This window comes from Octopus sinensis, linkage group LG7 (assembly GCF_006345805.1).
Source record: "Octopus sinensis linkage group LG7, ASM634580v1, whole genome shotgun sequence".
NCBI lineage: Eukaryota > Metazoa > Mollusca > Cephalopoda > Octopoda > Octopodidae > Octopus > Octopus sinensis.
Genome location: NC_043003.1, coordinates 2,628,485 through 2,653,614, shown reverse-complemented (window position 1 = coordinate 2,653,614; position 25,130 = coordinate 2,628,485). Strand labels below are relative to the sequence as shown.

The 25,130-nt window shown below is 40.0% G+C and overlaps 1 protein-coding gene across 2 annotated transcripts in view; it reads left to right on the top strand.

The window, feature by feature from the left end:
- LOC115214056 (autophagy-related protein 13) overlaps positions 1-25,130 on the top strand; it is a 64,225-nt gene that overhangs the window by 28,755 nt on the left and 10,340 nt on the right. Inside the window, exon 5 of one of the 2 annotated variants that reach the window (XM_029783097.2) lies at positions 15,606-15,794. The exons of the other annotated variant lie outside the window; for it this stretch is intronic. Within the exon in view, the coding sequence (XP_029638957.1) occupies positions 15,606-15,794 (189 nt within the window). The remainder of the gene's footprint in view (positions 1-15,605; positions 15,795-25,130) is intronic. 2 annotated transcript variants of the gene reach the window in all.

Sequence of the window (25,130 nt, the reverse complement as noted above, 5' to 3'; positions counted from 1 at the left end):
TTTTGGTAAATATTTAACATCATTACTGGAATAACCATGAAATTTCATTTCACAGTTAAAGAGTTAATTGTGGTAAAGTAAAAAAGAAAATAACTTCTTTTCTAACCAATCTAGATTTATAAAGAATATTTAATGGTTGCAAATGTAAACAGCTGAAACTTGTAACTACTGAAATCATCATTTAGCATCCGTTGTCCATGCTGGCATGGGTTGGACAGTTTAACAGGAGCTAGCAAAGCCAGGATCCACAGAAGGCTGCTCCATTGTCTCTTTGCATGGTTTATCTGGCTGGATACCCTTCCAGAGTGTACTGGGTGTTTTTATGTGGCACCAGCACTGACAGTTCCATCAAGTACCTTGCAAAAACAAAAACTTCACAACTAGGAGTGGTGGGGGAGTACTGTTGATGGGATGTGGTTTGTGCCAGATGAGAGATTTATGGAATAAAGGGGACAGATCTGTTAAAGAATGCCATTGGGGGAGAAACCATGTCAGTGAATTGTTCGTTTAGAATTACTGCATCTCTGGGTTTGGTTATAGATGGTTTCTTTGAAAGAAGAGTTGCCCTCTGCATTGTTAAGAGCTAAGGTGGTATTAAAAGGAGCATTCCGTCAGTTACGACAATGAGGGTCTCAGTTGATACGATCAATGGAACACCTTGCTTGTGAAATTAGGGTGCAAGTGGCTGAGTACTCAAATAACACACACGTGGACCCTTAACGTAGTTCTCAGGGAGATTCAGCGTGACACAGAGTGTGACAAGTCTGACCCCTTAGAAATACAGGTACTACTCATTTTTGCCAGCTGAGTGGATTGTAGCAACATGAAGTAAAGTGTCTTGCTCAAGGACACAGCACCCCACCAGGAATTGAACTCACAACCTTACAATTGTGAGCTGAACACCCTAACCACTGAGCCACATGCCTTCACAAGTTAGGATTAACATTATTGCAGAAAAGTAAAGGAGTGTGGCTTAGTGGTTAGGACAGGGGTCCCCAAACTTTTTAAACCATCGACTTCTTCATGGAGTCTCTGACCCCTCGTCAACCCCCAGGCATGTACAAGAAAATAAATAAGTAGGTGTGCAGTTTCCAGGCATTTATCGACTCTTTGAATAATCCCATTGACTCCCAGGGGTCGATATCGACCACTTTGGAAACCCCTGGGTTAGGGTATTCAACTCACGATTGTATGGTCACGAGTTCAATTCCTGGTGGTGCATTGTGTCCTTGGGCAAGACACTTCATTTCACTTTATTGCTCCAGTCCACTCAGCTGGCCAAAATGAGTAGTACCAGTAATTGAAAGGGAGGCCTGCTTTGTGTCACATTCCGTGTCATGCTGAATCTTCCAGAGAACTATGTTAAGGGTGCGTATGTCTGTGGAATCAACTGGATGCCAGTTTTTAATTGCAGAGAGCATTAATAATGGTTTCAACGCCAACTTTCCAAGAACATCCCTGATATGGCACGTAACAGCATCATCTGTTCGTGTCCGTTGCCAGCCCCGCCTGGCCCCCGTGCCGGTGGCACGTAAAAGCACCATCCGTTCGTGGCTGTTTGCCAGCTCCGTCGGGCACCTGTGCGGGTGGCACGTAAAAAGCACCCACTACACTCACGGAGTGGTTGGCGTTAGGAAGGGCATCCAGCTGTAGAAACACTGCCAGATCAGACTGGAGCCTGGTGCAGCCTTCTGGCTTCCCAGATCCCCGGTCGAACCGTCCAACCCATGCTAGCATGGAAAGCGGATGCTAAATGATGATGATGAAGATGAACTGTTTCCTCTTGGTGTGTTTGTATTCAAATTGAAAATCCTATTTACATTGGAGGACAGGAGACCTTTTGACCATTTTGGTGCTGCTGATTCAACACCAACTTCACATCAAATGTAACATTTTTCTCATTTCATTATTTATCTCTCTCTACTCCCCTCTCTCTCTCTCTCTGTAAGCGTCTTGTTATATTTGTATGTATGTGTAATGTCTCTCTTTCTCTCCTCTCTCCCCTCTACCTTCATTTGTATATTTCTATGTATGTGTGAGTGTTTGTCCCCAACCACTGCTTGAAAACCAGTGTTGGTTTGTTTACATCCATGTAACAACAGGCCGGCTAGATAAACCAATAGAACACGCACCAGGCTTAAAAAGCGGAAATAATTACTGATATCAATTTGTTCGGCTAAACCCTTCAGAGCAGTGCCCCAGCATGGCCCCCAGCTGAAACAAGCAAAAGTTGGTTAATTGTTTGGAGAGTAAATAAACTCAAGGATGCCGTACGCACAGGTGAATCTCTCTGACTGTGAAGACAGAAGAACAGTGGTTGTGTAATCTAAAACTGGATGATAAGGTGTGTGTGTGTGTGTGTGTGTGTGTGTGTGTGTGTGTGTGTGTGTGAAAGTAAACTTGAGAATTGTGATGAGTTATCAAAGACATCTGCTGACATATCTAACAGAAGGTGGTTGTGAAGAGAGGGAGAGAGATTCCATTCTTTGCTACATTCCACTTTTGTTGTATTACTAATATCATATTTAGGAGTCTTTTACCTACTTGCAGCCAGCCTCCTGTTGGCACCCGAATGACACGTTTATTGCGGATAGATTTCAGGAAGAATGGCTTATGCACTTTGGTTTTATAGCTAAAAAAAATGACTAGATTTGGTGATACAAACAAAAAAAATAGAACTAAAAAAAATAAGTAGGCATTGCTGTGTGGTAAGAAGCTTGCTTCCCAACCACATGGTTCCAGGTTCAGTCCTACTATGTTGCACTTTGGACAAGTATCTTCTACTATAGCCTCGGGCTGACCAAAGTCTTATGAGTGGATTTGGAATATAGAAACTGAAAGAAGCCTGTCGTTTATATGTATATATACATATATATATATATGCATATCTATGTATGTGTGTGTGTGTGTATGTATTTGTGGGTCTGTTTGTCTCTCCCCGCTATCGCTTGACACCAATGTTGGTGTGTTTACATCTCTGTAACTTAGCGGTTCGTCAAAGAAGACCGATAAAATAAGTACTGGGCTTACAGAGAATAAGTCCTGGGGTGGATTTGTTCAACTAAAGGCAATGCTCCAGCATGGCCGCAGTCAAATGACTGAAACAAGTAAAAGAATTAAAAAACGTCTTTCTCATCTTTAAACACCTCCCCCCACCCTCTTATGCCCCCCCTACCTCAGTACATTTCCAATGCCTTCTATTTTTTTTTTCTCTCTCACACTGAGTGTCTCTCTATCTTTCTTTAACTCTCTCTCCCCTTCCTCTCCAGGTAACCCCTCTAAAGCAAAACAACTATCTCTGCCCTTCTGCTATACTCTAATCTCTCACCTGGCTCACAGTCACTTCCCTCAGTTCCAAGCTGCTTGGTCACCCCGCTAGTGCCACATAAACAGCACCTGTGCTGATGTCACAAAAGAAGCACAAAGCACCTGTGTGATGCCACATGAAAGGCACCTGTGCTGGTGCCACATAGAAAGCACCCAGCACACTCTGTGAAGCGGTTGGCATTAGGAAGGGCATCCAGCCATAGAAACCAGGCCAATTCAGACTGGATTCTGGTGCAGCCCCCTGGCTTGCCAGCTCTGGTCACACTGTCCAACCCATGCTAGCATGGACGACGGACGTTAAATGGTGATGAGGATAATGGTTTTATCATCATCATCCTCATTGTCACATGTCTGCTTTCCATGCTGGCATGGGTTGGATAGTTTGACAGAGGACTGGCAAGCCAGTAGGCTCCACCAGGCTCTAATCTGATCTGGCAATGTTTCTACAGTTGGATGCCCTTCCTAACATTGATCACTCCGAAAGTGTAGTGGGTGCTTTTTACGTGCCACTGGCACAGGAGCCAGTCAGGTGGCACTGGCATCGACCACATTCAAATGGTGATTTTTATGTGCCACTGGCACAGGGAGTCAGTCAGGCAGCACTGACATATAGACAGCATAGTTGGTAAGCTCAGGTAGGACTGGCATAGTTTCTGACTGATTTAAATTATAATTCCTTGTATTTATTTTCGACCAATCTTCAGCTCCTGTTTAGAAAGTGTTTCATTTTCTTTTCATTTCGTTTACCCTTTCAATTTGGTGATATCTTGTTTATCATAACATTTACTTCTTTGTGTGTGGTGGATAAATAGAAGGCATTATTATCGAATACAATATGATGAAGTGTGTGATTTATGATTTTGTTGATAAGAGGGATTTCTTTGATAAGATTCATATTTTATGTGTGGGGCAGGATTCTAGTTCATATGTGTTTATGTAAGTATATACAATCATCATCATCATCATCATATGTGCAGTTTGCCATGGTTTCATGCGTCAAATGGAAGTCTTTGAGGCAGATTTTCTATGTCCAGATGCACTTCCTGTTGCCAAACCTTGCCTCTTTCTAAGCCAGGTAATGTTCCTTATGAGGAGGCAGTAGCACACATACATACATACACACACACATACATACATACACACACATATACATACACACACACACACATACATACATACATACATACACACACATACATACATACATACATATACACACACATGCATACATACATACATATACATACACATACATACACACACACACACACACACACACATATACATAGGACAGGCTTCTTTCAGTTTCCATCTACCAAATCCACTCACAAGGCTTTGGTTGACCCAAGGCTATAGCAGAAGATGCCCAAGGTGTCATGCAGTGGAACTGAACCTCAATGAATTCTGTCAGCCGCATGCAAGCATGAAAAAGTGGACATTAGAACGATGATGATGATGATGGTGTTTTGGGGGTGGTTTAGAATAAGTATACAGCTGTGTGTGGTTCGCTTTGAGAGGCTGTAGTTGTGATATTTGTATCAGAAGGATGATGCCTAGAAATCATGGGAGAGTTGGGACATGTAGGAGATACTAGGATGATTTGTAAGAGGAGGAGGAGGAGGCATAGATAGTGTGTAACCCTGTTTGGAGAGCTATTTCTTGTTAAAAGATTAGGTAAACTTGGCAATCTCAAAATTAGTTCAGAAACCATTCTTATTTTAATTTCTAAAGATATTTTGATAAATATTGTTCATTGAAGCTAATCGTAAGCGTTGTGATTGTTCACTGTGAATAGGTTTCATGGCAGTTTGTTTGCTTATTGTGTTGAGAAGCGTTAGAAAATAGTGTAGCGATTAAAGAGAAAAGCTTGCTTGAGAAGACCTGTTGAGTCAAGTAAAATCGAAATCATAGCCGTGGCCAGTGCCACCTGACTGGCCTTCATGCTGGTGGCACACGTAAAGTGCATCATTTGAACATGGTCGATGCCAGTGCCCCCTGACTGGCTCCCAAGCTGGTGGCACATAAAAAGCACCACCTGAATGTGGTCGATGCCAGTGCCCCCTGACTGGCTCCTGTGCCAGCGGCACGTAAAAGGCACCCACTACATTCTCCGTAGTCGATATGAGGAAGGGCATCCAGCTGTAGAAACATTGCCTGATCAGATTCGAGCCTAGTGCAGCCGCTGGCTTGCCAGCCCTCAGTCAATCCGTCCAACCCATGCCTGCATGGAATGTGGACATTAAACGATGATGGTAATTTTTGTTAAGGTGCTCTGTGTTTCATTTAATTAATCTTAGATATAACAAAGAATTTAGTAAAATAACTTAGTTATCATTAAGCTAGTGTTAGGAACATAAATTGTGACTAAGGTTTGGTGGAAGATTTTAATTCAAAACTTATGAAAACAAGACATTTATAATACAGAGCCAGAACCGGTTTCAGCCGGGTTGGTATTAAAAGGGTTAAATGATAGAGGAACATTACTATTATACCTAGGGCAATAGTGCTCAACCCTTTTTTTCCTATGGACCCCTTTAATTTTTATTTTACTCTACTGGACCCCCATAGCTGCTTGATGTTTTTAAAAAATCCCATTATACTTTTATAATTAAATATTTTTAGGAATTTTATTAAAAATTTGTTAAAATATTTTGTGCATTGTTGAGGTAAAAGCAATTTATTGCACATAAACTTGAACAACATAATCTTACATGAACCCACCAAGGGCCATGTGGACCTTGGTTGAGAATCATTACATTAAATGAGTAATAGAATATAAGGGAGAAATAGGGTTTTATTCTGAGACCCCTCAAGTTGTCCCTGTAACTCACCCAAGTAGCACCAAACAGATTTTAAACACATAATGATACTCATTATTTACATTTGATGGATATTTGTCCTCATCTTGTTTGTTGTTAACACAATGTTTCGGCTGATATACCCTCCACCCTTCATCAGGTGTCTTGGGGGAATTTCGAACCTGGATTCTCATTCCTAAAGTATCTTACGATGTTATTATTATTATTATTATTATTATTATTATTCCAATGCTTGGAATCAAACTCAGAATGTTGGGGTTAGTAGCTGGTGTTCTTAACCACTACGCCATATGCTGTGTTAACAACAAACAAGATGAGGACAAATATCTGTCAAATGTAAATAATTCCTCATCTCTTAAATATAGAACTGTATTCCATAATGATACTGTTTCGTGTTTGGAATAATATTTCAAGTAAAATTTGATAACAAACGATCAATTAATAATGAAAGTATAAAAGTGGGAAGTATTTTTTCTCTTCACCGGTGGGAAGTTGATGGATGTGTGTATATAAATCCATCTAAAAGATACACAGACATGCAGTACAGTGATGTAAACATGAGTGATAATCAGTGGAACCTGGTTAATTGAGCATTGTGGATGGTTGCTTGGGTGTGCTTTTGTGGTCCAAGCATAATCTTTCACTGATCACCCACTCGTGTTATCAGAGATTAGTCTGTGATAAGCGTAAGACAGTTCTTAATCGTACTGTATTATCCTGGATCAGTGATAAAGGAGTATAGATGCCACATTTTACTCTGTCAGTCTGTCTGACTGTTGAAAGAAAAAAAGAAAAGGGAAGACCCAAATACGCCAGAGTTGACAAATGAGGAAAGATAAACAGCTGTAAAAACACTTCTTTCAATCATCATCATCATCGTTTAGCGTCAGCTTTCCATGCTGGCATGGGTTGGACGGTTTGACTGAGGGCTGGCAAGCCAGGAGGTTGCACCAGGCCCCAATCTGATCTGGCAATGTTTCTACAGCTGGATGCCCTTCCTAATGCCAACCACTCATGGGAGCCAGTCAGCTGGCACTGGCAATGGCCACCCTCAAATGGTGCTTTTTATGCACGGGACAAATCAACCAGCACTGGCATCGGCCATGCTCAAATGCTGCTTTTTACATGTCACCGGCACTGGCAATGATCACGCTCGAATGGTACTTTTTATGTGCCACCGGCATGGGACTGGTCAGGCGGCACTGGCATCGACCACACTCGAATGGTGCTTTTTATGTGCAAATCAGGTGGTACTGTCATCGGCCACGACAACGACTTCACTTGCAAGCACAGTTCATTGCCCAGCAATTGAAGGGTACTCTTAAATGGGCTGATTACACTACACTGGCATAGGCCACGGTTACGGTCTCACTTGGCTTGCCAGGTCTTCTCAAGCACAGCATATCTCCAAAGGAACATTGACATCAACAAATTTCATTTGTACTTCAACTCAACCCATGAAATCATCTTCATTCATGATTTTCCTCCAGCCTACATGATTTTCCTCCAGCCCACATAATCACACACACATGCACGGACACACACACTATTAATTCCTACATTTATTTCTTCTTGAGCCTAGTTTGGTTTCCATGATGTCTACAAGTGATTGAGATCACACCATTCTACTGAACTGACACCGATCCCTTACAAGGTTCAAGGTTAGCAATTTTGGTAGGAAGGGACAGGTCTATTACATGGACTCCAGTACTTGACTGGTACTTCGTTGATCCTGAAGGGATAAAAGGCAAAAATTGACCATAGTGGGATTTGAACCTGAAAGAAATGATGCTGAGCCATTTCCATATGACATGCTAACAATTCTACCAGCTCACAGTCTGTAATTTCTATATAAAAAAAAAAACCTCCAGTTATCTTCATAACTCTAGCTATGCTTTCTATTGAAATCTTAAACCCATTCTGTATCCACTCAGCCTGCTAATCTGCTATCTTTGATTTAAGATGATTAAAAATATTCCTATTTAAAACTTATCTTCTCTTGTTTCCCATCTGTTACCTTTAAATGAGTCATATCTTCAAGAGATGAAGAAAAGTTGGTCAATATCCCTCTCTCTATCTCTCTCTTTCTCAATATCTTTGGTAACTTCAGATTCCATAATCCCCAGGCCTCACTTAGTCTTAAAGCTAAAATAGTTACTAATCTTCAAAGATTCGCAGCAGCCAAACTCAAACTTGCCAAAGACCTACATCCTGTTTGCTTTCTGCCACTTCAGTGATTACAATATTTTACACAATTTTCAAAATTTCTTGTTACCATCAACTCCGACAACGTTGTGGCCCCGCGTTATGACTCTGCAGCAACGAGGGTGCCTCTCTGTTGTTTCTCAACCCACTAGAAATAGCAACACCTTTCAAATCTTACCTCTTAATGGGAAAGACCACATTAGATAACAAACTCCTAAATCAGTTGTGGGCAGCTGTTTATGAGAATTAGGCTAATTAGCTCATAATTAGATGGGCCTCACTACTAAAAATTTCAAGGTAATTTTTTTTAGTAGGTATGCCATTCAGAAAGTACCTGAAACAGTAGGTTGTCAGTAACTATCCTAAGTCTTAAACAAGAGCATTCAGAGAGTACAAACCTCTGCCAAGGCAACACTGACGTTCTCTCAACGATTGGCCAGAGATGATTTTTAAAATGAGAATATCTGAAATAAACTCGAATGCTTTGACAAATGAGAATACTAAAATTGAATCCGACCACTCTCAAAAATTAAGTAAAAATACAGGAAACATAATCCAGAATCCTTGTCTGGTACCGGATCGATCCCAGAATCCAATCAGTTTGTGCCAGTCACGAGGCTAAACATCCCTGAAAGTTTCATCTGTATCCATCGAACGGTTCTTGAGATATCTTGTCTCCACAAACAAACAAAGAAACACGACTGAAAACAATACCGTCACCTTTGTTAAGGCAGAAGTAATAATCTTAAAAAAGAGGAGGTGGCCACAATTGGAATCTCATTGATCATAGTTTCAATCAGAGTTGGTTTGGGGTTAGACTCCATTTTCCCCTCTTACGTATTATGACATTTTGTGTTTTGCAATCTTCACAATATTCTCTTTCGTCTGCCATATTCAACCTAATCTTAGAATATATTTCTCTTTTGATTCTTCCATTCTTCCATGACTGTCTCTTCAGTTTCACGGTTGAATTTATGCTCAGACTCCTTAGATGTAGTCTTTTAGTGCACATAAATGCATGCCATGCAAGCTCACTTCCCAACTATGTGGTCTTGGGTTCAATTCCACTGCATTACACCTTGGGCAATCCTCTTCTACTATAGCCCTGGGCCAACCAACATGTTGTGAATGGATTCGATGGACAGAAACTGATTTTGATGTACTTGACTCAATAGGTCTCCGCAAGCATGGTCTGTCGCCCTACGATCCAAGGTACTTTTGAGTGGGCTGGGGCTGGTTATGCGACACTGGTGTAGGTTGCAGCTGTGAACTCTCTCTATATATATGTATGTGTATGTATGCCTGTGTGTAGACATATGTATGTGTGTGTATGCCTGTGTGTAGACATATGTATGTGTGTGTATGCCTGTGTGTAGACATATGTATGTGTGTGTATGCCTGTGTGTAGACATATGTATGTGTGTGTATGCCTGTGTGTAGACATATGTATGTGTGTGTATGCCTGTGTGTAGACATATATGTGTATGTATGCCTGTGTGTAGACATATGTATGTGTGTGTATGCCTGTGTGTAGACATATGTATGTGTGTGTATGCCTGTGTAGACATATGTATGTGTGTGTATTCCTGTGTGTAGACATATGTATGTGTATGTATGCCTGTGTGTAGACATATGTATGTGTGTGTATGCCTGTGTGTAGACATATGTATGAGTGTGTATGCCTGTGTGTAGACATATGTATGTGTGTGTATGCCTGTGTGTAGACATATGTATGTGTATGTATGCCTGTGTGTATGCCTGTGTGTAGACATATGTATGTGTGTGTATGCCTGTGTGTAGACATATGTATGTGTATGTATGCCTGTGTGTAGACATATGTATGTGTGTGTATGCCTGTGTGTAGACATATGTATGTGTGTGTATGCCTGTGTGTAGACATATGTATGTGTGTGTATGCCTGTGTGTAGACATATGTATGTGTGTGTATGCCTGTGTAGACATATGTATGTGTGTGTATGCCTGTGTGTAGACATATATGTGTATGTATGCCTGTGTGTAGACATATGTATGTGTGTGTATGCCTGTGTGTAGACATATGTATGTGTGTGTATGCCTGTGTGTAGACATATGTATGTGTGTGTATTCCTGTGTGTAGACATATGTATGTGTGTGTATGCCTGTGTGTAGACATATGTATGTGTGTGTATGCCTGTGTGTAGACATATGTATGTGTATGTATGCCTGTGTGTAGACATATGTATGTGTGTGTATGCCTGTGTGTAGACATATGTATGTGTGTGTATGCCTGTGTGTAGACATATGTATGTGTATGTATGCCTGTGTGTAGACATATGTATGTGTGTGTAGACATATGTATGTGTATGTATGCCTGTGTGTAGACATGTATGTGTGTGTATGCCTGTGTGTAGACATATGTATGTGTGTGTATGCCTGTGTGTAGACATATGTATGTGTATGTATGCCTGTGTGTAGACATATGTATGTGTGTGTATGCCTGTGTGTAGACATATGTATGTGTATGTATGCCTGTGTGTAGACATATGTATGTGTGTGTATGCCTGTGTGTAGACATATGTATGTGTGTGTATGCCTGTGTGTAGACATATGTATGTGTGTGTATGCCTGTGTGTAGACATATGTATGTGTATGTATGCCTGTGTGTAGACATATGTATGTGTGTGTATGCCTGTGTGTAGACATATGTATGTGTATGTATGCCTGTGTGTAGACATATGTATGTGTGTGTAGACATATGTATGTGTATGTATGCCTGTGTGTAGACATATGTATGTGTGTGTAGACATATGTATGTGTATGTATGCCTGTGTGTAGACATATGTATGTGTGTGTATGCCTGTGTGTAGACATATGTATGTGTGTGTATGCCTGTGTGTAGACATATGTATGTGTATGTATGCCTGTGTGTAGACATATGTATGTGTGTGTATGCCTGTGTGTAGACATATGTATGTGTATGTATGCCTGTGTGTAGACATATGTATGTGTGTGTATGCCTGTGTGTAGACATATGTATGTGTGTGTATGCCTGTGTGTAGACATATGTATGTGTGTGTATGCCTGTGTGTAGACATATGTATGTGTGTGTATGCCTGTGTGTAGACATATGTGTGTGTGTGTGCCTGTGTGTGTAGACATATGTATGTGTGTGTATGCCTGTGTGTAGACATATGTATGTGTGTGTATGCCTGTGTAGACATATGTATGTGTGTGTATGCCTGTGTGTAGACATATGTATGTGTGTGTATGCCTGTGTAGACATATGTATGTGTGTGTATTCCTGTGTGTAGACATATGTATGTGTGTGTATGCCTGTGTGTAGACATATGTATGTGTGTGTATGCCTGTGTGTAGACATATGTATGTGTGTGTATGCCTGTGTGTAGACATATGTATGTGTGTGTATGCCTGTGTGTAGACATATGTATGTGTGTGTATGCCTGTGTAGACATATGTATGTGTGTGTATTCCTGTGTGTAGACATATGTATGTGTGTGTATGCCTGTGTGTAGACATATGTATGTGTGTGTATGCCTGTGTGTAGACATATGTATGTGTGTGTATGCCTGTGTGTAGACATATGTATGTGTGTGTATGCCTGTGTGTAGACATATATGTGTATGTATGCCTGTGTGTAGACATATGTATGTGTGTGTATGCCTGTGTGTATTCCTGTGTGTAGACATATGTATGTGTGTGTAGACATATGTATGTGTATGTATTCCTGTGTGTAGACATATGTATGTGTGTGTAGACATATGTATGTGTATGTATGCCTGTGTGTAGACATATGTATGTGTGTGTAGACATATGTATGTGTATGTATTCCTGTGTGTAGACATATGTATGTGTGTGTATTCCTGTGTGTAGACATATGTATGTGTGTGTATGCCTGTGTGTAGACATATGTATGTGTGTGTATGCCTGTGTGTAGACATATATGTGTATGTATGCCTGTGTGTATTCCTGTGTGTAGACATATGTATGTGTGTGTATGCCTGTGTGTAGACATATATGTGTATGTATGCCTGTGTGTAGACATATGTATGTGTGTGTATGCCTGTGTGTAGACATATGTATGTGTGTGTATGCCTGTGTGTAGACATATGTATGTGTGTGTATGCCTGTGTGTAGACATATGTATGTGTATGTATGCCTGTGTGTAGACATATGTATGTGTGTATGCCTGTGTGTAGACATATGTATGTGTGTGTATGCCTGTGTGTAGACATATGTATGTGTGTGTATGCCTGTGTGTAGACATATGTATGTGTGTGTATGCCTGTGTGTAGACATATGTATGTGTATGTATGCCTGTGTGTAGACATATGTATGTGTGTGTATGCCTGTGTGTAGACATATGTATGTGTGTGTATGCCTGTGTGTAGACATATGTATGTGTGTGTATGCCTGTGTGTAGACATATGTATGTGTGTGTATGCCTGTGTGTAGACATATGTATGTGTATGTATGCCTGTGTGTAGACATATGTATGTGTGTGTATGCCTGTGTGTAGACATATGTATGTGTGTGCATGCCTGTGTGTAGACATATGTATGTGTATGTATGCCTGTGTGTAGACATATGTATGGTGTGTATGCCTGTGTGTAGACATATGTATGTGTGTGTATGCCTGTGTGTAGACATATGTATGTGTGTGTATGCCTGTGTGTGTAGACATATGTATGTGTGTGTATGCCTGTGTGTAGACATATGTATGTGTGTGTATGCCTGTGTGTAGACATATGTATGTGTATGTATGCCTGTGTGTAGACATATGTATGTGTGTGTATGCCTGTGTGTAGACATATGTATGTGTGTGTATGCCTGTGTGTAGACATATGTATGTGTGTGTATGCCTGTGTGTAGACATATGTATGTGTATGTATGCCTGTGTGTAGACATATGTATGTGTGTGTATGCCTGTGTGTAGACATATGTATGTGTGTGTATGCCTGTGTGTAGACATATGTATGTGTGTGTATGCCTGTGTGTAGACATATGTATGTGTGTGTGTATGCCTGTGTGTAGACATATGTATGTGTGTGTATGCCTGTGTGTAGACATATGTATGTGTGTGTATGCCTGTGTGTAGACATATGTATGTGTGTGTATGCCTGTGTGTAGACATATGTATGTGTGTGTATGCCTGTGTGTAGACATATGTATGTGTGTGTATGCCTGTGTGTAGACATATGTATGTGTGTGTATGCCTGTGTGTAGACATATGTATGTGTGTGTATGCCTGTGTGTAGACATATGTATGTGTATGTATGCCTGTGTGTAGACATATGTATGTGGTGTATGCCTGTGTGTGTAGACATATGTATGTGTGTGTATGCCTGTGTGTAGACATATGTATGTGTGTGTATGCCTGTGTGTAGACATATGTATGTGTATGTATGCCTGTGTGTAGACATATGTATGTGTGTGTATGCCTGTGTGTAGACATATGTATGTGTGTGTATGCCTGTGTGTAGACATATGTATGTGTGTGTATGCCTGTGTGTAGACATATGTATGTGTGTGTATGCCTGTGTGTAGACATATGTATGTGTGTGTATGCCTGTGTGTAGACATATGTATGTGTGTGTATGCCTGTGTGTAGACATATGTATGTGTGTGTATGCCTGTGTGTAGACATATGTATGTGTGTGTATGCCTGTGTGTAGACATATGTATGTGTGTGTATGCCTGTGTGTAGACATATGTATGTGTGTGTATGCCTGTGTGTAGACATATGTATGTGTATGTATGCCTGTGTGTAGACATATGTATGTGTGTGTATGCCTGTGTGTAGACATATGTATGTGTGTGTATGCCTGTGTGTAGACATATGTATGTGTGTGTATGCCTGTGTGTAGACATATGTATGTGTGTGTATGCCTGTGTGTAGACATATGTATGTGTGTATGCCTGTGTGTAGACATATGTATGTGTGTGTATGCCTGTGTGTAGACATATGTATGTGTGTGTATGCCTGTGTGTAGACATATGTATGTGTGTGTATGCCTGTGTGTAGACATATGTATGTGTATGTATGCCTGTGTGTAGACATATGTATGTGTGTGTATGCCTGTGTGTAGACATATGTATGTGTGTGTATGCCTGTGTGTAGACATATGTATGTGTGTATGCCTGTGTGTAGACATATGTATGTGTGTGTATGCCTGTGTGTAGACATATGTATGTGTGTGTATGCCTGTGTGTAGACATATGTATGTGTGTGTATGCCTGTGTGTAGACATATGTATGTGTATGTATGCCTGTGTGTAGACATATGTATGTGTGTGTATGCCTGTGTGTAGACATATGTGTGTGTGTGTATGCCTGTGTGTAGACATATGTATGTGTGTGTATGCCTGTGTGTAGACATATGTATGTGTGTGTATGCCTGTGTGTAGACATATGTATGTGTATGTATGCCTGTGTGTAGACATATGTATGTGTGTGTATGCCTGTGTGTAGACATATGTATGTGTGTGTATGCCTGTGTGTAGACATATGTATGTGTGTGTATGCCTGTGTGTAGACATATGTATGTGTGTGTATGCCTGTGTGTAGACATATGTATGTGTGTATGCCTGTGTGTAGACATATGTATGTGTATGTATGCCTGTGTGTAGACATATGTATGTGTGTGTATGCCTGTGTGTAGACATATGTATGTGTGTGTATGCCTGTGTGTAGACATATGTATGTGTGTGTATGCCTGTGTGTAGACATATGTATGTGTGTATGCCTGTGTGTAGACATATGTATGTGTGTGTATGCCTGTGTGTAGACATATGTATGTGTGTGTATGCCTGTGTGTAGACATATGTATGTGTGTATGCCTGTGTGTAGACATATGTATGTGTGTGTATGCCTGTGTGTAGACATATGTATGTGTGTGTATGCCTGTGTGTAGACATATGTATGTGTGTGTAGCCTTGGAGAATCATCATCATACAAGTGAGATTGTTTATTGCCAGTCTTTTGTGTGAACCTGTCTAGTTAAGGGGAAATATTACTTAGCTTGGAAGCAGGTAAGGTCTGGCTACAGGAAGGGCACCCAGCCATAGAAATTGTACCCCAATAAATTCCAGCTGAACCATGCAAGCACGGCAATGTGGACATTAAATGATGAAGAATTTCCTTCTCATGTTAGTGGGTTTTTTGTTTTTAATCAGATATTTTGTAATTCTTTTAAAATTTAGTTTTGTTAGTATTTAAATGGTTTTTTTTTTTTTTCGTTTTATCCTTGAAACCCAGGATTGGCAATATACCTGAAAATGTCAGCACCAATGAAGTGGATGGTCAACAAGGTCCCTTTTATGACTGTACCGTAGATATTGAACAACAGATTTCTAATCCAGTAGTGAATGGTTACGTACCGAAATCACAACCGATTGATATTCGTCAACAAGTAAATGGTCACAGAAATGAATGTGAATTTTCAGAGTAAGTATTTTTTCTATACAACTTGGAATGGTTGAATTGGATTTACTATAAAAGGATCAAGGTGCAGGTGAGGCTGTGAAGTTTGCTTTCCAGCCACATGGTTCCGAGTTCAGTCCCACTGCATGCCAACTTTGGCAAGTGTCTTTTTTGTAGCCCTGGGCTGACCAAAGCCTTGTGTTTGGGTTTCATAGATGGAAACTTAAAGAGGCCTGTTGTGTGCATGTAAGCCTTTAACATCCATTTTCCATACTGACATGGGCTGGACAATTTGACAGGGTCTGGCAAACCCTAGGGTCATGTCAAGCTTTGGTATGATTTCTATGGCTGGACACCCTTCATAGTGCCAACCACTTTGCAGCATGTTTTCGGTGTCTTTTTTTTTTTTTTTGTGCCGGCAGCAATCGTTAGGTTGCCAAGTAACTTGCAAGATGAGGGAAAAAAATGAAAAATGAAAAGTGAAAAAAAAAACCCCTCAACTAAGTATGGGGGAATATTTGATGCAGGTAGTGATTTTTATACCAGGTGTTCAGACGCTGGAGGTAATGATAAAAGGGACAAGCACAGGTGTCTTGCTATAGAGGAGATATGTGCTACCCAACAGGAATAGGAAAGGGTAGCTGGAAAGAAAGTTGAGATGGGGATGAGATGCTGAACCATCTTGCGATACAAGGTGAATATAAGAGAGGATTCGGACAGTAATAGATCAAGGGGCGAAGGGTATGTGTGTGTGTGTGGCTTAGTGGTTAAGGTGTTGTACTCCTGATTGGTAGATTACAAGTTCAATTCTTGAACCAAGTGGCACATTGTGTTCTTGAGCAAAATTCTTCATTTTATGTTGCACCAGTCCACTCACCTGTAAATAGGTATCCTTGCTAGGGACTGGCATCCCGATTAGGGAGAATGTTGGTTTGCTCGCCTTGCCAGCAGGGTGGCACCATCTGAAAAATGAAACGATGCAAAGCGCATTGTGACCAGCGATGTATAACAACACCCGACAGTCTGGTCAATCATGTGATACGTGTGTGTGTGTATATGTGTGTAAATATGTATACCTGTGTGTGTGTGTGTGTTTGTGTTCTTGCAAGGTAGCATATAATAGTTGTTCTTTTGTACCAGTGGTTCCCAAAGTGGGCGGTACCACCCCTCCCGAGGGTGGGGAGCAATAATAGGGTAACCAAAACAGGGCAATGCATATAAAAAAATCAAACAAGGGTTAATTAGGCGAGGTTTTATTTGTGAAACACTCTTTGTTTTGAATTTGCTGTAGAAAATGGTCAACGCTTGAGATGCTGAGTTGGGGGGGGGGCACCAGGAGTGTGATATTAAAACCAAGGGGTTTTTACACCTAGATCTAATGGCATGTGTCCCAACACAATGTTTACAGCTAATGGCTTTATTGATAGAATGGCTATTTTGGCCTCGTATTCACCTTGTACCTGAACCTCACATCTCTTTCTTTCTCTCTTTCTCACACATTCTTTCCTGGTGGCCAAGCCATGAATTCACCTTTTCAACAAGACACCTGCCCCTCCCACTCTGTCCTAGTTTCTTATCTCTCCATGCTGTACTCCACTCAGTTAAGGGGTCCTGTCTTGTGTGTACTTGGTGACCTTACTGGTGCTGGTGCCGTGTAAAAAGTACCCAGTACACTGCATAAAGTGGCTAGCATTAAGAAGGGCATCCAGCCATAGAAACCCTGCCAAAGCAGACATGGAACCTGTCAGAGACCTCTGGCTCGGCTGTTCTTATCAAACTGTCCAACCCATGCCGGCAGGGAAAAGGGGACGCTAAAAGATGATGACCTATTTATTTGTCTGGAAAGCGACTGTTTTAATGATGGTACCCTAATAGGTAGGGGATGTCATTGGGACTAGTCTTTGGGTCATGTGCAGATTTGTGGACCCTGTTGTGACGTCATTTCTACCCTTCCCGTTTCTTTATACGCGGTACACTATTTGCTCTGCAACCACCTGGTTTCGGGTTCAGTCCCACTGCGTGGCACCTTGGGCAAGTGTCTTCTACTTTAGCCTCGGCCAGAATCTTTTGTGAGTGAAATCGGTAGACGAAAACTGTGTGGAAGCCTGATGTTTGCGTGTGTGTGTCCCCTCCGCCACCGTTTGACAACCAGTGTTGGCTAGTTTGGTGACTTGGCGGTTCGGCGAAAGTAAACGATAGAATACGTACCAGACTTATAGAGAAAAACAATAAGCGCAGGAGTCGATGTCTTCGACTAAATCCCTTTCAGGCAGTGCTCCGGCGTGGCCGCAGTCCAATGACCGACACAAGTAGAATATCAGATTAATATTGAAACGGGGTGGGGGGACGGGCACCTGCAAACTTTCTTTTCGGTTTCAGTTCCACCATCAAGTTACTTCCCCTGACATGTATTCGTCTCTCTCCTTGTCTATTGTTAAAGTAAAGGGATTTTTTTTTTTTATGATTCATGTAGAAAATTTTCTTTGGAATACTGGCATTCCTCAGAAGAGGTCGACCAAATTTTAATTGGAAGACTATTGCTTAACCTCTTAATGTTGTGATTTATGCTCTGATATTCTTCATAATATTCAAAAAAACGATCTTATTAATCAAAAATGATCACTAATATCTATGCGAGATCGTCATCGATTAGAAATGCATATTATGTGTGATCTATTGCAATCGAGGTACATTTTTTGTTTTATATATTTTTATACTTCAACTTATTTAAAGTGTGTTGCCTTCGTTTTTCTTTTTATATTTATTTTCTGTTTATAAAAAAATACACATTTTTTCTAACTCATATTCGGTTTCTTTCTGTGATTTCGTCGAATGATTTATTATTAATTATTATTATTATTATTATTAATTATTATTATTATTTGTCGTTTTCTTCCTGGATTGTAGATAGTAGTAAATTCTTGTAACTGGTCTGTCTCGTGTTATATATTTCGTTTTGCATCTTCTCAGCATGTATGTGTGTGTATATATATATATATATATATATATGCATATAGATATATATATCGAGAGAAAGAGAGGTGTGTTTTAGGCATGTCGTAGAAGCAGTGTGTGGGGCACTTGTCTCCCGGTTAATGTGTCAACGTTTTCTCCATCACAGATATCTGAACGATTTCTTGCTCATCAGATATAAAACTTGAATTTATCTTTTTATAGATTATAACAACCGATGTACATTTTTAATCCTGGCAATATAATGTCTGTGTTTGCTTGTGCGCGTTTAACTCCGACTACACAAGAAATGTCGCCGGTGCTCGGCTCTTGCGAGGCAGACACACCGCATCATGTGTTTAACCTCTTTGCAATCAAATGGCTTGAAAAATTAAAATAAAGCCATCGTCTTCGCTACAGAATGTATTATTGACGCATATAAAATGGATTATTCATTTTATTTCCTGATTATAAATGGAGTGAAGCTACTTAATGTAAATTAATCTGCATCCAGGCTGGAGTCAAAAATGTCTAAATTCTTCTGTAAATGATTTCTCGCTAAAGATCTGAACTGATAATCCACAGACCGATTAAATAAAACCAAAACGGTCTGTGTGTGTATGTGTGTGTGTTGTTTCTAATATAAATTACTCAGTAATTTCATCGGGAACATTAGTTTTACTTCCATACTTCCATTATCATTCTTGATTGCATTCATTATGATAATTGAGAGTAGAATGGTTATCATTTGGTCATGCTGTGTTATATATAATATCCGGTTGAAACTAAATGCTGTGGAGGGGGGTCGATTTCTTTTTAGTGTCCATCAGTTTTTTTTTTTCTTTTTTAAAGTATATTACAATCATATTGTTATGTATGAATTTAGGACAAGCTACGCTTAATATGTTTCGAGCCAACGGAGGCGGCTCTAGCTGTCGCGTAAATTGCTAGAAATAGCTACCACATATCTTCCTCGAGTCTCCCCACTACCGTCCGAATTAATAGATACGTAAAATTAAAAATTGATTACAGGTGTGTTTGATGAAGGTCGGCCGGGGGTTAAACAACAATTACGAGACACGAAGAAAATTGTTGTCAAAAGTTAAAGGCTTCATTACAAAATAACGTGTGTGTAATATATATATATATATATATATATATATATATATATATATATATATATATATATATATATATATATATATATATATATATATATATAAACTTTCGTCTAAGCAGCAATTGTATGTTCTGTGCTTCACTGTCTTTTTATTAGAACGAACTTCTCTCTGCTGCACTGGACAATGAGAGATATTTAAATTATGGGACTGAGACAAACCAACACTTAATTATTATTGTGAAGTTTGGGTGTAGTGATTCGAATGGGATTCAGCTGCTATTTCTAGCACTTCGAATGGTCACGTACAGTAATAAAGTGTTCCTTTGTATAAGAAGAGATAAAGAAAAAAAAAAGGGGACAAGCAGAAATGGTCTGTTATATCGGCACAAGGCGAGGAATTTGGTGGGGTAGGGGTTAGGCGATGAAATCGACCTCAGTACTTTAATGGTACTTTATTTTATCAGCCCCAGAAGGATCAAAGACAAAGTTGATCTCCACTGGATTCGAACTCAGAACGTAACGTACGAAATTGGCTGAGATACTCGTTTCTGGATCAACTCTAAATGGACGCCTACAAACTTTGGACCTCTCATGTTGGTGAATGCACGTGATGCGTTTGTTTACATAAAACGTTGATGTCTCTTGGGTTTTAGTTTTTCTTTACTGCCGCAAATTTTCGTTTACTCCCAGCTCAGCCCCAATTCAACATATCTATAATCAAAAGCATTCCAGCCGTGACTAACCTGCCTTTTATTTTTGTGTTACCAGTCACAGTGTCCCTAGGACTACATGATCCACAATGTCCCTCGTTTGTTTTAACTCTTGACCTGTCCAAATCATTTCCGTAAGTTTAACCCAGACCTTTTAATTACGCGAAGTTAATTTAGTTTTGTTGGCGGGTCATATATTTCTTTTTTAGATGTTAGTCCATAAGCCAAGTGCCTATCTCTCTCTCTCTCTCTCTCTCTCTCTCTATATATATATATATATATATATATAATATATATATATAAATTACTGGCGAAGGCCGATTTATAGGATTACCCTGGGTTTCTTGCCATAAAGGTACCCTTTATATCGAGAAACCCAGAGTAGCCCCATAAATCGACCTTTACCAGTAATTAAAATAGACTGTACTTCTTCTTCGGATTTATATTTTTCTAAAAAGAAAACGCAAAACATGTTGTTTATATATGCACCATTCCTCCATGTGATTGACTTGGAAAATTAAGATATTTACATATTTTCTTAAAACATGAAACCAATGGTAGCCTTAATATTCAAAGAAAGAAATTTTATTCACCACTGCGATGTTGAACACTCATTGTTTAACATTTACACACACACGCTCAGGTCAGGCCTTGTTTCACACGGTCTCAGTAATATAAAGCATTCCTTTCGTAAGTCTCATGTTATTCTTGTGGTTGAAAACAAAATGGTAAATGTCTATAATGTATGATGCATGGACAACGGGGAAATACACGGGGCAGGCGAAGGGTTAAACGTGTGATTTGAGATAAATTCGGCCTCAGTGGTCAGACAGAGATTCCCTCTTCGGTTCCTGTAGCCCCTTTTTTTTTTATTTGTTTGCGTAGAATGTAGTCAGACCAACAAGGTGTTAGGGTCCACCGTTTTTGCCTCTTCGCATGTTTTTGTTGCGACGCAAGAAACAGCGTAAAAACCAAAACGTTCCTTTCTTGTTCAAGGGGCAACGGACAATGTAATAGAAAAATATATTAATAAATAATTTATTTTCTGTAAATTATGTAAATATTTACAACTATACACTCACACACACACACACACATAAAGCTAGCTATCTACCCATCTATATATCCACATGTACACACACACATATATATGGATACATATGTTTATTAAACACATACATATACACACAAATAGGCACCCAAACACACACACACAGACACGCACGCACGCACCCACACACATAAATTATGTAAATATTTCCGTCTAGTTTAAGGTAAAGATTTTGTCTCTGTTGCTGTATTCTTTTCTCTGTAAAACAAACCATTCCATGCAATTCGTCTTCCACGTGAACCGATCACCTCTGCCATTCTAAAAGACAATATTTATCTCCAGACACTCCAGCGCACGTTTCCTTCCACCAGAACCAATAAGGTTCCACACGTGATATTAAAAGGAATAAATGGCTACCAAGAAATCGATTCATTTTATCATTTCTCCTCCTCACCCAATCATTATTAACGAAATAAATACATAACAGAAGTTACGATCGTTTACTGTAATTGCTTGGTTAGATTTATTCCTGGTGAATATTGTCAGATCTAAATTATTACTCTACGCCTCATATATGACAGAAATTAGTAATATGTGTGTGTGTATATATATATATATATATATTATCCAAAATAAGCTGTATTAGCTCTTAGTGAAGAATAGCGTCGTTCGGGAGGTAATTTATTGGTAAAAACGGTAAGACAACAAAAGAAAGAAAGAGATCTCAATATTATGTAAATAGAGGAAATTTATCTGTAAATATAATATGTGACAATTATTCGGTAGAGTCCTCCACCTCGGCTTCCGAAACTCAGAGTTTTTTTATTGGCTACCGAATAATTGTGACATATTATATTTACAGATAAGTTCCTCTATTTACATAATATTGAGGTCTCCTTCTTTCTTTTGTTATCTTACCGTTTTTACCAATATATATATATATATATATATATATATATATAATGGGTAGGTGGAGGGCGGACACATACACACTCGTGCAGTTTTCTAAAATGTCCTTAGCCGGTCGTCACATGCAGAAGAAACGAAAGCCACAACCTAGTTAGGTGCCCACACGCATACATGTATGTATTATACATATGTATCGTCGTCAGTTTTACATCCGTTTTCTCACGCTTGCATCACTTACAAAACGACTCGTCATTCCTCCCTCATCTGGCACATATAATAATAATTAATAATAATAAAAATCGAAGATCTCGGTGGGGAACCTCAACATGGTCGCTCGACCTGCTAGAAATGGAGCCACACTTCTCTCAAATCTATCTTATTAGTCTTGAGTAAGGAAAGGATATTGGATAATGGTCAGTCCTGGATAGCGCTAAAATAGATGGGGTTTCTTCGACCATCGTTCTACTTAAACGGGGCCGACCGAAGGTTAAACAGCATCTGTGTATGTCTTTATCGTTTGATTGTTTCGGCCCCTGGACTGCGGCCATGCTGTGACACCGCCTCGAAGGGGTTTCAGATGAACAATTTGACTTCACTTTTTTTTTCCTTCTTTTTAATGTCCGGTGCTTATTTCTGTCGGAAATTTTTGCCGAACCGCTATATCACGGGATGTAAACAGACCAACATCAACTCCGTTGGACCCTCAAAGACATTCGATGACTTTAAAAAATCCTATCAAATTTTTATGATAAAAAATATTTGTGAGGATTGTATAAAACAAAAAAATACTGTTGGAATATTTTGTGCTTTGTGGAAGCATAAGCAATTTACCGTAGAAAAAGTTTAACAGCAAATTCTTCAATGGACCCTGGTTGATGACCCCTGATCTGTGTGGTTAGAGCAAAGCTTTTTTTTTTTGAAATACCATTTGGCTGGTATGAATTGGGTAACTTTCTAGACGGGTGGCTTTCTCGACAGCCGAGAAAACTCCTATCCACGATGTTGGGAGGGGGTTTAGCTACCAGTGGCACTCAGTGATATAAGGCTGCAAGGAATAGAATTTATCTCCGTGGAGAAAAGGTGGGGGTTTTCAGTTAAACGAGTTGGGGAAAGCCCCTAATGGATATTTAATGCTACTGGGGCATCGCATTCCTGGGTGTGTTGCTTTTTACTACGGTTAAAAAGTCACGCTTCATGATGTAGTGTTGGGGGTTAGTGTAGGGCGAAGTGTTTGTTAGCGAGGGGGGGGGAACTTTGGTAGAGTAGTTTTTAGGCAGCCAGGTATAAAGGTTATTTATGACTGCGTAGAGAGCTGGCAGAAGTTTGTCTGAAACTGCTGGAATGTGACGCTCTCTCTCCATCCCCTCCCCCCTCTCTCTTTCTCTCTCTCTCTCTCTCCCTCCCCTCCCCCCCCCTCAACACTCACACGTACAGAGGGCGGGGGTGAGGAGAGTTGCTGTTGTGTTTAATGGCTGTTGATGGGCCTTAATTGCCAAAACTGATAATGTAGAAGAGCGAAGTATTATATATCCACCGTGCTACCTTTATTGGTACTTCTTCCACCACTGTTGGTACTTTCGAACCCATATCATTTACAAACTACAGTTTTTAAATGTTTATTGTTACGCAATAAACTATCCTTAAAGATGAGAATTTATATTCTTTTACTTGTTTCAGCCATTTGACTGCGGCCATGCTAGAGCAATGCCTTTAGTCGAGCAAATCGACCCCAGGACTTATTCTTTGTAAGCCTAGTACATATTATATAGGTCTCTTTTGCCGAACCGCTAGATTACGGGGACGTAAACACACCAGCGTCGGTTGTCAAGCGATGTTGGGGTGGGGTGGGGGGGCAGACACACATACACATACGACGAGCTTTTTTCAGTTTCCGTCTACCAAATCCACTCACAAGGCTTTGGTTGACCCGAGGCTATAGTAGAAGACACTTGCCCAAGGTGCCACGCAGTGGGACTGAACCCGGAACCATGTGGTTGGTAAGCAAGCTACTTACCCCACAGCCACTCCTGCACCTATTAGCAATAAATAATTCTAAAATGAAGGAACGTTTATTTAACAAAGGAATAACACCCACTATCAACAGGTTTAATATGTTGTATATGGAACCAGTCTTTTTAAATTGGTGCCAGTTATGAAGCGCCCTGGACTCTCAAGCTCCCTAGCATAGTTAGGGGGTGGGTAGAAGGGGCACTTTTAAAAGGGCGCTACTTTTGGGCCTGGCGGTGGCAAACAAAAGGGCCGCCCCGGGCAGCACACACTGTAGCTACGCTAGTGCGCAAACTGTATGCTTTGTCCTCACCACTGCCTAACGCTGGCGTCCCTATCATGTAACTTTATATATATGTATATAATGAACGACAAAATAGTAGAAGTTACATAATAACCTTCATCAACTTACAGCCGTTTCTGCTATGAAAAGCAGTGCACTCAGAGCTAAAGCAAAAGTATATTGAGTTCTAACAACTGGTTATTAGTATTGCTGTATCACTCTGCCTAAGACATCATTTTTTTTATATATATATATATATAAAATACAAAATACACAGTTATATCTTGAGATAGCTAGTAATAACAATACTCCAAATATAATACAGCCT